This window comes from Diabrotica virgifera, chromosome 2, assembly GCF_917563875.1.
Source record: "Diabrotica virgifera virgifera chromosome 2, PGI_DIABVI_V3a".
In the NCBI taxonomy this organism is placed as follows: domain Eukaryota; kingdom Metazoa; phylum Arthropoda; class Insecta; order Coleoptera; family Chrysomelidae; genus Diabrotica; species Diabrotica virgifera.
Window position 1 is genome coordinate 57,104,617 of NC_065444.1, and position 18,007 is coordinate 57,122,623.

Consider the following 18,007-nt stretch of genomic DNA (forward strand, 5'->3'; position numbering starts at 1 on the left):
TAAAGGTTAAGGTAAAGATAAAATATAGCAATAAAATATCAGAGATTAATATAGATATATATTTGTTTGATATGAAAACAAAACATTGAAATTAAGAAACAATTCGATGAGGCACTTGCGCTTGTAATACTGAACGAACTTACTGTTTTGCTGTTTATTAAGGCATAAAAGTTATTCTGATTGTACCTCACATTGTTTCCAAGCGTTTTATTTCTAAAAATTAACAAAAATTAAAAAGAGTTTTGAACACAATATGTCTTATAAACTACATACATATTGGACAATAACATAAATTATACAAAGAAAATAAGCAGATATGTTGATATAAAAAAAAATTATGTGCCCAATTTATCTTAAACCTTAACAATTTTTGGTATCAAAATAATCATTTTTAAAAAGTTTGTACATGCGACCTTAGATGGCGTAGTTGAACACAGTCTACTTTAATACAATTATAAATATCCAATTAGCTGCAATTTTTTACCGTAAAGTTAAAAAAAGTAAATATAAGAAGGAAGGGTGAACGGGTAATTGTAACAATTGCTGTAAAATTAGAGCATTATAGTGCCAAAGTTGCCATGTCTGGAGATTTTCCCTGAATAATTCTACTATTTTTAGAAAATGTAGCCACTGTTTTATTAATTATACAGTCGGAAAAATGAAAATGCCCATGAACGATCATATCAATCACATATTATTCAGATTATTAATAATCTCTCTCTCTCTCTCTCTCTCTCTCTCTCTCTCTCTCTCTCTCTCTCTCTCTCTCTCTCTCTCTCTCTCTCTCTCTCTCTCTCTCTCTCTCTCTCTCTCTCTCTCTCTCTCTCTCTCTCTCTCTCTCTCTCTCTCTCGCTTTGCTATTCATGGAAAAAGACAGCAAATACAAAATATGTGATTGATGTGATCGTTCATGGGTAATCTTTCATTTTTCCGACTGTAATAAAGCATTCGATAAAGTAAGTCATGAACAATTGAGGCTGTTCACGGTCAATTCATTTGGAACCACGCCAAATGGTTTCAGTCAAACGGATTGACGCCAAAATCATAGCCCATTAACGATCACTCCAAATTGGTTATCATTTTGTATTTGACGTGGTTCAGTGAAGACGAAAAATGGACGTGGGTTTGGACATTGCCGGGAGTTTGGACCATAGGAGTTTTCTATTGGTTCGTTGCAGCACGCGGTAATATTTTAACCAATAGGCGGCGAGGTTCCAGATGCATATACGGAATGTTGGTCGGTCCCAAATTCATATACGGATTGTTACAATATCGTACACCGAAAAAGATAAGTTTTTTTAGAGTCTTTTAAAAGGAGATTGATTTTAAAATACTTGTTACTGTATTATTAAATAAAAATAAAACAACTATAGTATTTCGAATGTTATTTGGTGCGAAATTCATATGCGGAATGTTAATTATTCGTAGACCAAAATAAATACAGAGAGAGTCTGTAATTTGAAATAAATTCAATATCTCAAATACTAATTGTTTTTTTGAAAATTGCTCAGACCCGTGGATTAGTATTTCAAATTTTCCTTTTTTACATACAATAATAATGTATATAGGGTGTCCCAATTTAGAGATATGACGTCATCGTTGATTTTCTTAAATGGCAACACTGTCATTGTGATAGGGTGTGTAAAGTCATACATCACTGCAAAATATCAAATTTTTATTCTCTGCCATTTACAAGATAATAAAAAATAACAAAGTTATGTCTGTAATTTGGAATAAATTCAATAATTCAAATAATAATTGTTTTTTTGAAAAATGCTCAGACCAGTCGATTAGTATTTCAAATTGTCATTTTTGACATAAAATAATAATGTATACAAGGTGTCCCAATTTAGAGATAGACGGCATCGTTGATTTTTTTAAATGGCAACACTAGCATTTTGATAGCTATTTTGACAGGGTGTGTAAAGTTATACATAACTTCAAAATTTTTATTCCCTACCATTTATAAGATAATAAAAAATAACAGTTATGAAAAACAAGTAATCAAATAATAATGAAATTTAATTAGTTCAATTAAGCAAATGCTCATAATATTGCCCACTGACCATTTGACAATAATTGAGGGCAACATTATGAGCATTTGCTTAATTGAAATAATTAAATTCAATTATTATTTGATTACTTATTTTTTATTACTTTGTTATTTTTTATTATCTTGTATATGGTAGGGAATAAAAATTTGAAATTTTGCAGTTATGTATAACTTTACACACCCTATCAAAATAGCTATCAAAATAACAGTGTTGCCATTTAAGAAAATCAACGATGACGTCAAATCTCTAAATTGGGACACCCAATTTGAAGTTATACATAACTTCAAAATTTCAAAATTTTTATTCCCTACCATTTATAAGATAATAAAAAATAACAGTTATGAAAAACAAGTAATCAAATAATAATGAAATTTAATTAGTTCAATTAAGCAAATGCTCATAATATTGCCCACTGACCATTTGACAATAATTGAGGGCAACATTATGAGCATTTGCTTAATTGAAATAATTAAATTCAATTATTATTTGATTACTTATTTTTTATTACTTTGTTATTTTTTATTATCTTGTATATGGTAGGGAATAAAAATTTGAAATTTTGCAGTTATGTATAACTTTACACACCCTATCAAAATAGCTATCAAAATAACAGTGTTGCCATTTAAGAAAATCAACGATGACGTCAAATCTCTAAATTGGGACACCCTTTATACATTATTATTTTATGTCAAAAATGACAATTTGAAATACAAATCGACGGGTTTAAGCATTTTTCAAAAAAACAAATAGTATTTGAATTATTGAATTTATTCCAAATTAAAGACATAACTTTGTTATTTTTTATTATCTTGTATATGGTAGGGAATAACAATTTGAAATTTTGCATTTATGTATAACTTTATACACCCAATCAAAATGGCTATCAAAATGATAGTGTTGCCATTTAAGAAAATCAACGATGACGTCATATCTCTAAATTGGAACACCCTGTATACATTATTATTGTATGTCAAAAAGGACAATTTGAAATACTAATCGACTGGTCTGAGCAATTTTCAAAAAAACGATTAGTATTTGAGATATTGAAATTATTCCAAATTACAGACTCTCTCTGTATATAAACCAGAATATAATATTTAAAACACAACCGCAAACGTTATAACCAAGTTAACATTTATTTTCGTCTGATAGCACACAGCCCTAAACTTCAACAGAATTGAATTGAATAGCTGAAACAGATCTAAACATACTTAACAACACGTGCAAGTCATTAAAAATTCTGAGAAATAGTCAAATAAAGAAATATGTATGTATCTCAAATCTATACCATCCCATTTATGAATTTTGCACCAAATAGGTACCTAATCATTGTTATATTTTGCTTTAATAATACATCAATAAGATAGGTATTCTAAAATCAGTCTCCTTTAACTGATTAATAAAAAGTCCCATTTTTGGTCTACGAATAATTAACATTCCGCATATGAATTTCGCACCAAATAACATTCGAAATACTAGGTATAATTGTTTTATTTTTATTTAATAAGACAGTAACAAGTATTTTAAAATCAATCTCCTTTTAAAAGACTTATCTTTTTCGGTGTACGATATTGTAACAATCCGTATATGAATTTGGGACCGACCAACATTCCGTATATGCATCTGGAACCTCGCCGCCTATTGGTTAAAATATTACCGCGTGCTGCAACGAACCAATAGAAAACTCCTATGTTCCAAATACATATACGGAATGTTTAGATGCTGCCGGGAGGGTGGCGCGATGGCATGACGCGGTGTATCGCCACTCACGAGCAGACGGCATGATGGCTTGGCGTCAAGCAACGGCATGACGCGATGGATTACAAAGCTAATGGAAATCCGGATTTTGGGATTACGCCAAAAAAGCAATCATGATTCAACACTCACGATCAAAATTTGGCTGTATATCACGTCATTTGACGCGATGGCATGACCGTGAATGTTCACCTTTAAAACCAAAGTGATGCAAGTCATATTTTCGAATGTCCCGCTTTATAATCTCAATATATAGACCTCTTGTCATCAGGAAAAGTGGTTTTAAGTCTTTACAGCAATACAGTGTAGAAACTTACACCACTTTTCTTCTTTTAAGAGGTCTATATATCAAGATTGTAAAGCAAGTCCTACATCATTTCAAAAATATGACTTACACCACTTTGGCTTTAACACACTAATTAATAAATGTACCGAAATTAAAGAAGATAAACTATAATGACCTCAGGATCATATCGAATTTATACTATTGCAGCGAGCAAAAGTACGTCTTAAGAACAGCTGTCAGAAGAAATTGAAATCAGACGTGGGGTGAGACAGGGATGCGTATTGTCGTCAATTCTTTTTACTGCCTACTCGGAAGAGATCCTGAAAATAGGCCTTGAGAGTGAAACAGCTGGAATAAAGGTAAATGGAGTGCACTAACATTAGATAATATGAGGATGACACAAGGAAGAGGCATAGGAAGCAGACGCATCTCCTGGCTGAGGAACCTTAGAGAATGGTTTAACTGTAGTTCATTACAACTATTCAAAGCAGCAGCCAACAAAGTGACCATAGCCATTATGATATCCAACCTCCGATAGGAGAGGGAACTTTAAGAAGAAGAAGGATGACACTGTCATCTTAGCCGAAAATGTTGAAGATGATCAGACACTGGTGACCAGAATAGCTTTGTATAGAAAAGAATACGCTCTAACAATGAGCATCAAGATGATAATACACTAAGCCCCAAAATTAACGCACCACCTTAAAAATGGGACATTTTTGATGTCTTGTATTTCCTAAACCTGTTGTCCGATTTTAGTGATTTTTTAAATATGTTATAGCATTATTATTCAAGAATATCGATGTAATAATATTGTTGCTAAACAGATAAGTGTCATTGTATACCGGGTGTAACAATGATAGTGTGTTTTTTCCTTAAAGTTTGGAACACCCTGTGGAATATTCTGGCATATATAAAATATTGAAATTAAAACTCAACTGTAGCCTTATGCTTTCTTAACATTATGCTTTTTGATTCATTAGCTTATGTTGTATAATAAAAAAGTTAGGTGCTTTAACAACTAGCCATGTTCTTCATCAATACAGGGTGTTTCTAAGTACGTGCGACCAACTTTAAGGGGTAATTCTGCATAAAAAAATAATGACCATTTGCTTTATAAACATATGGCCGCAAATGCTTCGTTTCCGAGATACGGGATGTTGAATTTTTTCTTACAAACTGACGATTTATTTATTGCTCTAAAACCGGATGAGATATGCAAATGAAATTTGGTAGGTTTTAAGAGGTAGTTATTGCGCATTTTTTGGCATACAATTAAGAATTCTATATTCACCATTGGCGTGCATACGGGTCATATTACCCGTATGCACGCCGATGGTGAATATAAAATTCTTAATTGTATGCCAAAAAATGCGCAATAACTACCTCTTAAAACCTACCAAATTTCATTTGCATGTCGCAACCGGTTTTAGAGCAATAAATAAATCGTCAGTTTGTAAGAAAAAATTCAACATCCCGTATCTAAGAAACGAAGCATTTGCGGACATATGTTTATAAAGCAAATGGTCATTATAGTCCTGTCGCCAGTGGGGGTACAACGGCCTCCTTAATTCAGATGGACTTACCCAAGCTTTTTTATGTATTTTGACCCGTAGAACATGAATTTTTTGGGTAACAGTCGGATATCGATAAGATTGTTATAAACAAAGAACTTGAGGAATCACATAACAGCGCTTTTCGCAAAACAAAACATTTTTTTGTATTTTTTGGGCCATTCTAAGCAAAAAATGTTTTTACAAGTTTTTTCGTAGAATGCATCGTTTTCGACATAAATGCGGTTGAACTTTTAAAAAATCGAAAAATTGCAATTTTTGAACCCGAATAACTTTTGATTGAAAAATAAAATAGCATTTCTGCTTACCGCATTTGAAAGTTCAAGCCAAATTCTATCGGTTTTGATTACTTTCATTGCTAAAAATTAATTTTTTTATTGTTAAACAAAGCTATAAACACATAGTGATTGAATGATGTTTTCAATGCATTTCTCATTTGAATTCGAACGAGTAGGCGCGCATACAGACAATTTCTACGTAGATTACGTACATAAAACGCATGCATTGGGTACGGGAAACACTATGTGTTTATGGTTTTGTTTAACAAATAAAAACTTAATTTTTAGCAATGAAAAAAACCGATAGAATTTGACGTGAATTTTCAAATTCAGTAAGCAGAATTGCTATTTTATTTTTTAATCAAAAGTTATTCGGGTTCAAAAATTGCATTTTTTCGATTTTTTGAAAGTTCAACTGCGTTTATCTCGAAAACTATGCATCCTACGAAAAAACTTGTAGGACCAGTTTTTGCTGAAGAATCACCCAAAGAATACAAAAAATGTTTTGTTTTGCGAAAAATCGCTGTTATGTAATCCCTCATGTAATCCGGATCAATTGTTACCCAAAAAATTCGTGTTCTACGGGTCAAAATACATAAAAAAACTTGGGTAAGTCCATCTGAATTAAGGAGGCCGTTGTACCCCCCCCCCTGGCGACAGGACTATTATTTTTTTATGCAGAATTAGCCCTTAAGTTTGTCACACTTATTTAGAAACACTCTGTATTGATGAAGAACATGGCTAGTTGTAAAAGTACCTAACTTTTTTATTATCCAACATAAGCTAATGAATCAAAAAGCATAATTTAAGAAAGCATAAGGCTACAGTTGAGTTTTAATTTCAATATTTTATATACGCCAGAATATTCCACAGGGTGTTCCAAACTTTGAGGAAAAACACACTATCATTGTTACACCCGGTATACAATGACACTTATCTGTTTAGCAACAATATTATTACATCGATATTATTGAAGAATAAAGCTATAACATATTAAAAAAATCACTAAAATCGGACAACAGGTTTAGGAAATACAAGACATCAAAACTGTCCCATTTTTAAGGTGGTGCGTTAATTTTGGTGCTTAGTGTATTTATGAGAATATCGAAAACATCTAAGACTGTATATTTCTATTATCCTTTACATTTTCGGCATCTACTTCTAGAATGAAGTATAGATATTAGTTTATGGAATATGTTTATGTTCAAACTACATCGTAATAATATAACAAGTTTGTCTAGATGGAATAAACACCATAAAATCTAGAAATACTATTATTCTATTGCATTTTTTCGTTTTATCATGATTACTATGATATTTTAGTGAACTGTGTGGCCGAGCAAGACATCTAAGGTGATACATACTATAAAAATTTCACAATTTTTAAATTTTTTTCTTATTAAATAAACATCTCAAAAGCAAAACTACTATCAAAGATTAAAGGTTATTACAATTCGCCATAATGGTGTGATGTCATGTCCTCTTTTTTAAGTTAACTTTATTTTCGTAGGAGTTTGATTGGGTTTTCAAGCAAGTCTTAATAATGTATTGCAATGAAACATTCCATATAAATTGAAAAATTATACTAGATGTTTTTAAACATATCGTCCCTACCATTTCCAACTATCGAATGTGAAAAATCGGGTTTTTAAGATTCGATACCTTGCCCTCGCATTATACGTGATACATGTTGTGGCAAATTCTCGTTATTGTAGCTTGATTAGGAGCGCAGGAAATATGCTGTTTAAACCATCGAATATGAACATTTTCTCATTTGGTTAACTGCAAACTGTTTTGTATAAATATAACTAAAGGTATATTTGTACAACGCTAAATGTCGAATGTGTCACATTCGCTAGTTTGTGTTGTAATTTAACAGTTTTATTCAATTATAATCTGTAAACTGTCGAAAATGCTAAACTACTGAGAAGAATAAAATGCACGTGTTTACAATTTGTGCGAATTTTGTTTCAATATCGCTTCCAAGAGATTCTTGTGAGGCAGTTTATGATTTCATTTTAACGGATTTTCATTATTTGATTATACAGTTATTCGCTATTATACATTCTCTACTTTGAATCATGGAACCGAAACAAATCTTTGATTGATACAAAAAGCAAAGTAACGAATGTGATTTTTTGGAAAGAAAAAAATGATAAGCAGTTCAAATTTGTTATCAATCTAGCAAGGATTAAAGATTACATACAAAAAATATAAAAATTTTACCATTTGTCAATGCGCTGATTTAGGAGTCTTTAAAAAAGAGTTATTTTTGCTCTCCTGAAAAGTACCACTTTTCACATTCGATAGTTGAAAATGACAGGGACGATATGTGTAATCTGGTGAATTCGAATATTGCTGAGGTCAGTTCGTTTTAATTATAATTTATAATGATGATCATCTTTGCTTTATTCCATGGTGGAGATGTTTGTAGCGTTCCAGATGCCGACATAACCGAAGAGGCTGATGATTGGTTTTCTCTATCTGCTATTTCGTTGAAGATATAACAAAAACAGTAACTTAATATGTCGCATCAAGCAATTCACTGACCGAGGAACCAAAAAGTTATTTTCTACTAAGCGTATTTGATATTTTTAGAATCGTATACATATTTTTTAAGGAATTAGGTTGGCAACCTCTGACCAGAAAAGATTAATGATAAGCTGGTTACCTGCAGGCCAGAATACAGAAAATTGTGTGACTTTTATGTCTAACAGTGAATCATCCAACTGTCATGAATTTGATTTATAAGACTTTGTAAAGATAAAAGTTCTTCCTGATGGTCGAAAATTTAAACAGATGTTTGATTAAAATGGATAGCAAGCTAAAACTTAGTCTCAGCTTTTTAAGACCTTACGAGGTAGTTTATTCTGATTAAAATTTAGTTAGAGTTTAACCTTATCTTTGATAAAATTTTACTTAAAACAATTTTTTATTTTTTAGGAAATACATAGTTTTAAACCATTTTATATTACAATTCTAGATTAATGTGTACTATCTGACCAAACATGGGACATAGAAGAAAGTTTTTTGATTTCTAAAAAAAGCTTTTATCATTTTATTGGCGGCCCACATATTTAAGCTGTATCTTATAAGTTGTTGATACATCTATGAATCTATGAACTGCCATAATACACTAAGCATCAAAATTAACGCACCACCTTAAAAATGGGACATTTTTGATGTCTCGTATTTCCTAAAACTGTTGTCCGATTTCAGTGATTTTTTTAGTATATTATAGCTTTATTCTTAAGAATATTAAGAATATATTAAGAATATCGGTGTAATAATATTATTGTTAAAGAGATAAGTGTCATTGTATACCGGGTGTTATAATGATAGTGTGTTTTTCCTCAAAGTTTGGAACACCCTGTGGAATATTCTAGCGTATATAAAATATTGAAATTAAAACTCTACCGTAGCCTTAGGCTTTCTTAACATTTTGCTTTTTGATTTATTCGCTTATGTTGGATAATAAAAAAGTTAGGTACTTTAACTAGCAATGTTATTCATCAATACAGGGTGTTTCTAAATAAGTGAGGCAAACTTTAAGGGGTAATTCCGCATGAAAAGTAATGACCGTTTGCTTTATAAACGTATGCTTGTAAATGTTTCGTTTGCGAGATACGGGATGTTGAATTTTTTCTTACAAACTGACGATTTATTTATTGCTCCAAAACTGGTTGAGATATGCAAATGAGGTTTGATACATTTTAAGAGTAGTTATTGCGCGTTTTTTGACATACAATTAAGAATTTAATATTCACCATTGGCGTGCATACGAGTATAAACATTTTAGATACATCCCGTATGCACGCAATGGTGAATATAAAATTCTTAATTGTATGTCAAAAAATGCGCAATAACTACCTCTTAAAACCTACCAAATTTCATTTGCATAACTCAACCGGTTTTAGAGCAATAAATAAATCGTTAGTTTGTAAGAAAAAATTCAACATCCCGTATCTCGGAAACGAAACATTTGTGGACATATGTTTATAAAGCAAACGGTCATTATTTTTGCATGCAAAATTACCCCTTAAAGTTTGTCGCACTTATTTAGAAATACCCTGTATTGATGAATAACATGGCTACTGGTTGTTAAAGTACCTAACTTTTTTATTATTCCACATAAGCGAATGAATCAAAAAGTAGAATGTCAAGAAAGCCTAAGGCTACAGTTGAGTTTTAATTTTAATATTTTATATACGCTAGAATATTTCACAGGGTGTTTCAAACTTTGAGGAAAAAACACAGTATGATTGTTACACCCGGTATATAATGACACTTACCAGTTTAGCAATAATATTATTAAACTGACATTGTTGAAGAACAAAGCTATAATATACTAAAAAATCACTAAAATCGGACAACAGGTTTAGGAAATACGAGACATCAAAAATGTCCTATTTTTAAGGTGCTGCGTTAATTTTGGTGCTTAGTGTATATTGTCCGAATTTCTTTAAGATGCAATTTGCTTATAAACATAATTTTATTAACTACAGATGAAAATCCATTACTTCAGTGGCAAGGAACTTAGTTCTAAAAAAATTCTAAAGTGTCGAGTAGGTGTTTATTTATAAAGTTGCTTCAAGGTCTTGAAAAGCAAAGGACAATACGGAAAAACGTGTGGTAGAAAAAATTGTTAGATCTTTCTTTTATCAAAATTTTGTATGGGAAGCAACCACTAGAACTGGTTATTTCCTACATTTTTTCAGATAAAAGTGGTAGAATTTCCAAAAATATTATTACAAAAAAAAACCAACTTTTCTTTCTAAAACCCATATTTGCTCGAACACTATCAATTTGGTATATTAATGTATTCTAAACGTTTACATCAAAATCAGTCATGTTTTACATAATTATTTCATTACACATTGTGTAATTAAATTTCGAGATGAAAGTGGTATATTTATAGAGAGTGATACAGATCCAATTTTTGTTTTCAAAGTTAATTGCTTTTATATTTCGTAGGAAACACTTAAAAAACTTGCATAGGTATTGTCTTTATTTAGCTATTTTATTAGTGACCTGTTTTATTACAGTAAGCGCCACGCTAGTAGACACACGCGGGTATCAAATTTCTAGGCGTGGGCTAATCTGGCCCGTTCTCACATATGACTTTTATGTCTGATATGCCATGTGACTGTCATGAAACCATTCAAAATAATTGTTTTTTCCATACAGAAAATAAACTTACGTGCATATAAATGGGCCCACTTAAAAATTTGGTCATTTTTTATGTTTCGTATTTCCTAAACCTGTTGGCCGATTTAAGTGATTTTTTAATATGTTATAGCCTGATTCTTTAACAATATCGCTGTAATAATATTGTTGCTAAACAGGTAAATTTTATTGTATACGGGGTGTATGAATCAAACTGTGTTTTTTTTCTCAAAGCTCGCATCAACCTGTGGAATATTCTAGCATTTATAAAATACTGAAATTAAAACCAAACTAAAGCTTCAGGTTTTCTTAATATTCTGTTTTTTTATTCATTCATTTATGTTGGATAATAAAAAAGTTAGGTACTTTAACAACTAGACATGTTCTTCATCAATACACGGTGTTTCTAAATAAGTGTGACAAACTTTAAGGGGTAATTCTGCGTGAAAAAATAATGAAAGTTTGCTTTATAAACACATATGTCCGCAAATCCTTCGTTTCCGAGATACGGGGCGTTGATTTTTTTCTTACAAACTGCCGATTTATTTATTCCTCTAAAACCGGTTGAGATATGCAAATGAAATTTGGTAGGTATTAAGAGGTAGTTATTGCGCATTTTTTGTCATACAATTAAAAAAATTATATTCACCATTGGCGTGCATACGGGTCATACTACCCGGTCATGTTACCCTTTATGCAAGCCAATGGTGAATATAAAATTTTTAATTGTACGTCAAAAAATGCGAAATAACTACCTCTTAAAACCTACCAAATTTCATTTGCATATCTCAACCGGTTTTAGAGCAATAAATAAATCGTCAGTTGTAAGAAAAAATTCTACAAACAGTATCTCGGAAACGAAGCATTTGCGGAAATGTTTACAAAGCAAATGGTCATTATTTTTCATGTAGAATTACCCCTTAAAGTTTGTCGCACTTATTTAGAAACACCGTGTATCGATGAAGAACATGTTTAGTTGTTAAAGTACCTAACTTTTTATTATCCAACATAAACGAATGAATAAAAAAACATAATATTAAGAAAACTGGTGATGCGAACTTCGAGAAAAAAACACAGTTTGATTCGTACATCCGGCATACAATAAAAATTTACCTGCTTAGCAACAATATTATTACATTCATATTGTTAAAGAATCAGGCTATAACATTAAAAAAATCACTTAAATCGGCCAACAGCTTTAGGAAATATGAGACAAAAAAGACAAAATTTTTAAGCGGGCCGATTTCTATGCACGTAAGTTTACATTAATTAATACTATTGTTATTCTGCTTCAAAAAAAAACTTAACAGAAAAAATATTATAATACTTTATAACTTTTACAACTATAAACTTCAAACAGCTGTCAACTTTCTATGTTTTCTATACATTTTCTGACGTTCTAGACGTCACTAGACATAAAAATATACAGTGCAACAAGTGAAGGGTCCAGGACTGTATTACCTCAATGTACCCGTGTGTCTAGTAGCGTGGCGGTTACTGTATATATACAGGGCATTAGTAAATAAGTGCGACAAACTTTAAGGGGTAATTCTGCATGAAAAAATAATGACAGTTTGCTTGATAAACATATGTCCGCAAATGCTTCGTTTTCGAGATACGGGGTGTTGAAATTTTTCATACAAACTTCTATATGTATAAAAACTTACTTCGAATACTTTGTAAGTGTTGATGTTTTACCTTTTTTGCATAAAAACGGCGCCTCATATGAACAAAAGGGAAGATAAATTCTTTATCACAAATTGAACGATGAATTCAAAAATAATTTTTAATTTAAAATATCTCACTGACATACTATTTTTTTTTCTTTAAAAAATTTATACGATTACCCGTATATGCGCCAAATTTCATTTGCCTATCTCAACCATTTCATTTGCACATTATATTTATAAAGGAAACTAACATTATTTTTTCATGCAGAATTTTACCCCTTAAAATTTGTCGCGCTTATTTACTAACACCCTGTAAATATAAAACACTGTCCAGGCTTTTAAGCAAATGTGTTCTTATTATAATGCTGTGCCTTGCCCTTATAATGCTACAAAAATTACTACTTTCATAACACAATGTTGCGCACTGTCTTGCGGCTTACAAATAGAATTAATATGTAGGTGGTACGATAAGTACTTAGCCACTCCGCGCGATGGTACTATTACCGTAAGAGAATTTTGTTTTGACCGCGCGTGGAAGCGGGCGTTTCGGGGATTTTAGAAAAATGAAAAAATAGCAATATCGGCCGGTGATCGATTCTTGTTTTTGGAAGGGACATGGCACAGTGAAATCTAAGAGCGCTTGAATGCTGTGTACGGTGACTCTTCTCCTTCTATGGCGACCGATCAACATTGGTTTAACAGGTTAACTGCCGAGAAAAATTATAACATTTGTGTCCGGTGCCGACTATTTTTTTAAAGATATATGTGTGTATTGTTGTATACATGAATATATAAATAAAGTTAGTTGAAGGTGTTGTGATAAGAATTACACAAAAAAACTAAAACACCTAGAGGTGTGATTGGCATCAGATACGGAAATCAGTTTTTTTTATTTAATGGCATAGACATTAGTCATTCAGCCAGTTGCTATAAAGAATATACAATCCTATCCCTAATACAAAATTAAACAGAAACAATACAATACAATAATAATACAATAAAAATAATCATGGATCTCTGATAAAGTGATATTACATTTATGATAAAAAAGGATGCAAATCTGAACTTAAGTCATACAAAATATAATGGGCGCGTACAAATCTTATAGGATTGTGCGTGTATCTAACAAGAAATCTATAATGATATTGTATATTTGTTGTGAGCCTGTAGCCAGCAGAGACTGGATATTGAATGGTGCATGCATATCAAGTTTAATTAAATTTTTATAGAGAGAGTTTGAATGCTGTTGAGACTTAGTACATTCAAAAAAGATATGATCAAGATCACCCTGTTTTCCGCAATGTTTGCAATTATCGTCTTGAATCACATTTATTTTATATAAATGACTTGGATAGCAAGCATGTCTAAAACGGAAATCATTTACTCGGTGCCAGAATGCACCTATAGGTGTGTTAAAATATTCTATTGCAGTGGTAAAATACATACATGTATTTATTTGCAAAAGTCATAAGTGACTAAAATAAAAACCAACAAAATTATTTGCTTAAGTTATGAAAAGCTAAAACAATAAAAAATGAACAATAAAATCATCAGTTTTTGTGAAACTCATCAAAACATTCTACACATAGACCAGGATATTCCGGTCATGCTTTGCATTCAAAAATAGTCATCTTTCTCCTCTTGTTCCTTCTACAGAATCTGCATTCTGTAATGCATATGATAATTGAGATTGAGAACCGAGATACTGAAAACGAGAAGTTGGCACTTCTCCTTGTTGTTTGTTGACAAGTAACAAGACTACTCTCTGTTGCCAGATTTACAGTCAGTACATATTATTAACATCTGGATTCTGGAAGTAGTTATAACTAGAGAACAGAAAAGAAGCTTAAAAACTGTATTTGTCACGTTGATTTCGTAGATTTACCGATTTTTAGGTAGGTTTGGGAACACTGGTAACGGCACACCTCGACTTGGCATCATCGCAGTATGACACGAGAACACACCTATAGGTGTGTTCGGCAGTCAACCTGTTAACGAGTTTCAACGTGATCGCACGTCGGTTTTTGATCCAAGTCATATCCAGGTGCCCTGAAAACAACTATCACGGAGGATAATGTAAAAGAAATTCACGATCTCGTATTGGCAGACCACCGACTGAATGTTCGCGAGATAGCTGAGACAGTAGACATCTCAAAAGACTGCGTGAGTAATATCCTGCACGAAATTTTGGGAATGAGAAAGCTGTCGGTGCGATGGGTGTTACATTTTCTCCCTCAGGCCAACAAGCGCAACCATAAGACCACTCCAGAGCAGTATCTGAAGCTGTTTAAGCGTTATCCGAAAGAGTTTCTACATTGCTTCCTAACCGTTGACAAAACATGGATCCACCGGTACTCACCAGAGATCAAGGAACAGTCGATATAGTAGACGTCACCCAACGAACGTGCTCTGAAGAAGGCGAAGACTGTCCTATCGGCCGAAAAGCTGGTGACCACCGTTTTCTGGGATTAGCAAGGTATGATCTATATCGACTTACTTGAAAAGGACCAAACGGTCGTATTATTGGGCCGATTCGACGTCGAATTGCAGAAAAACAGCCCCAAATTGGGGAAGAAAAAAATGCTCTTCCACCATGACAACGCACCTCGTCACACTTCCGCCGTCGTCATGGCCAAACTGGGCTACGAACTGCCGTCCTATCCACTTTATTCTCCTGATTTGGCCTTGTACGACTTCTTTTTTTGTGTCCAAACTAAGAAAGTCACTCGCCAGGCAGGAATTTAAGTCAAATGAGGAGTTCATCGCCGCCATGGAAGCCTACTTTGCAGACATCGATAAAACGTATTTTTCAGAAGGGTTAAATAAGTTGGAGCATCGCTGGGCCAAGTGTATCGAGCTAAAAGGAGACTACATTCAGAAATATATCATCACTTTTCCAAACTTTTCGTTTTTCATTTGGAGGCTAAGTGCTTATCGGACCGTCCGTATGCTAATGAGTGAGATAAGCCAGATGAGTGAGATAACTTTTTTCTCACTATGTTCCTATAATACACTAAGCATCAAAATTAACGCACCACCTTAAAAATGGGACATTTTTGATGTGTCGTATTTCCTAAACCCGTTGTCCGATTTGAGTGCTTTTTTTTAGTATATTATAGCTTTATTATTCAAAAATATCGAAGTAATAATATTATTGCTAAAGAGGTAAGTGTCATTGTATACCGGGTGTAACAATGATAGTGTGTTTTTTCCTCAAAGTTTGGAACACCCTGTGAAATATTCTAGCGTATATAAAATATTGAAATTAAAACTCAACTGTAGCCTTAGGCTTTCTTAACATTTTGCTTTTTGATTAATTTGCTTATGTTGGATAATAAAAAAGTTAGGTACTTTAACAACTATAGTCGGTTCGCTAAACTCAGACATAACTGGCTAGTGATTTTAGTCGGTAATTTTTTTGTTTTTGGCCAATTTTGCCAAAATTGGTAAAATTTCTAATTATTTGGTAATTACTAACTATTTAATAATTATTTTTTTTGCCAATTTTACCAAATTGGCAAAATTACTTAATAAAATCACTAGCCAGTTGTGTCTGAGTTTAGCGAACCGACTATAGCAATATTATTCATAAATACAGGGTGTTTCTAAATAAGTGCGACAAACTTTAAGGGGTAATTCTGCATGAAAAAAATATTGACCGTTTGTTTTATAAACATATGTCCCCAAATGCTTTGTTTCCGAGATACGGGATGTTGAATTTTTTCTTACAAACTGACGATTTATTTATTGCTCTAAAACTGGTTGAGATATGCAAATGAAATTTGGTAGATTTTAAGAGGTAGTTATTAAGCATTTTTTGACATACATTTACGAATTTTATATTCACCATTGGCGTGCATACGGGTATAAACATTTTAAATACATCACGTACGCACGCCTATGGCGAATATAAAATTTGTAAATGTATGTCAAAATGCGCAATAACTACCTCTTAAAACCTACCAAATTTAATTTGCATATCTCAACCGGTTTTAGAGCAATAAATAAATCGTCAGTTTGTAAGAAAAAATTCAACATCCCGTATCTCGGAAACGAATCATTCGTGGACATTGTTTATAAAGCAAACGGTCATTATTTTTTCATGCAGAATTACCCCTTAAAGTTTGTCGCACTTATTTAGAAACACCCTATATTGATGAATAACACGGCTAGTTCTTAAAGTACCTAACTTTTTTATTATTCCACATAAGCGAATGAATCAAAAAGCAAAATGTTAAAAAAGCCTAAGGCTACAGTTGAGTTTTAATTTCAATATTTTATATACGCTAAAATATTCCACAGTGTGTTCCAAACTTTGACGAAAAAACACAAAAAACAAAATCGAACGACAGGTTTAGGAAATACGAGACATCAAAAATGACCCATTTTTAAGGTGGTGCGTTAATTTTGATGCTTAGTGTATTTGATTAAACGTTATAAGTTAAAAAGTACCTATCTATCCAATGTCACATCAAAGAAAAAAAAGTTATCTGCTATGAAATTGACTCAATTTGGCTGACAATACTTTGACAAAAATTGTGTCGATATAGTTAATTATCATTCAATATGAATAAAAACAATGTTATTATTTTAAAGGCTGTTAGGAATTCAGCAAAAAAATTTGAAAGGAAATATTGGACCTAAATATTGATTTTGATTTCAGAGAGATCAATAACTATGTGTTAGCTCTATACACCTAGAAGTGTTAAAAAAATTCCAGAATATACTTTTCATTCTATACCCTGTCTTCCATTTTGGTTTCAACTAGGTATCTAAGGTAACTTTAATATATTAATAATGATGTTCACTGGTTTTTAAATACGCCTGACTCTTTTTGCAGTTGGAGTGACAGTGATAGGGCTAGACTTTCCACTGGAACCGGAATCATCATTGGGTTTCAAGCTGCCCCTGGTGGGTCTCTTGGCAGGCTTAGGGGTGTCTTCAAATTTTGTTTTACCACTTTTGCTCTCACTATTGGACGATGTTGAATTTCTACCTTTGTTTCCAATTGGTTTTACCTTTTCTGATTCCTTTTTTATTTCTTTTTTGGCAATGGGTGTTTTATTATTGTCTTTACCTTCTTTGCTATCTCGTCGTTCTTTTTGATTCTTGATTGGAGTCTTCTCTTCCTTTTTTATTTCTTTTACCTGAAATAAGGACAATGAAAGTATCAATAAAAGCTGGAAAAAAATTCATAATACAAATAAACATTATTTTGTACACA

General features: G+C 32.2%; 1 protein-coding gene across 1 annotated transcript in view; it reads right to left on the reverse strand.

Moving 5' to 3' along the window:
- Positions 1 to 43: 43 nt before the first annotated feature.
- The window catches only part of LOC114331492 (MRG/MORF4L-binding protein), a 47,723-nt gene continuing 29,759 nt past the window's right edge, over positions 44 to 18,007 (reverse strand). The window contains exon 3 of the mRNA XM_028281079.2: positions 44 to 17,930. Coding sequence (XP_028136880.1) covers positions 17,598 to 17,930 — 333 coding nt within the window. The 3' untranslated portion in view covers positions 44 to 17,597. The remainder of the gene's footprint in view (positions 17,931 to 18,007) is intronic.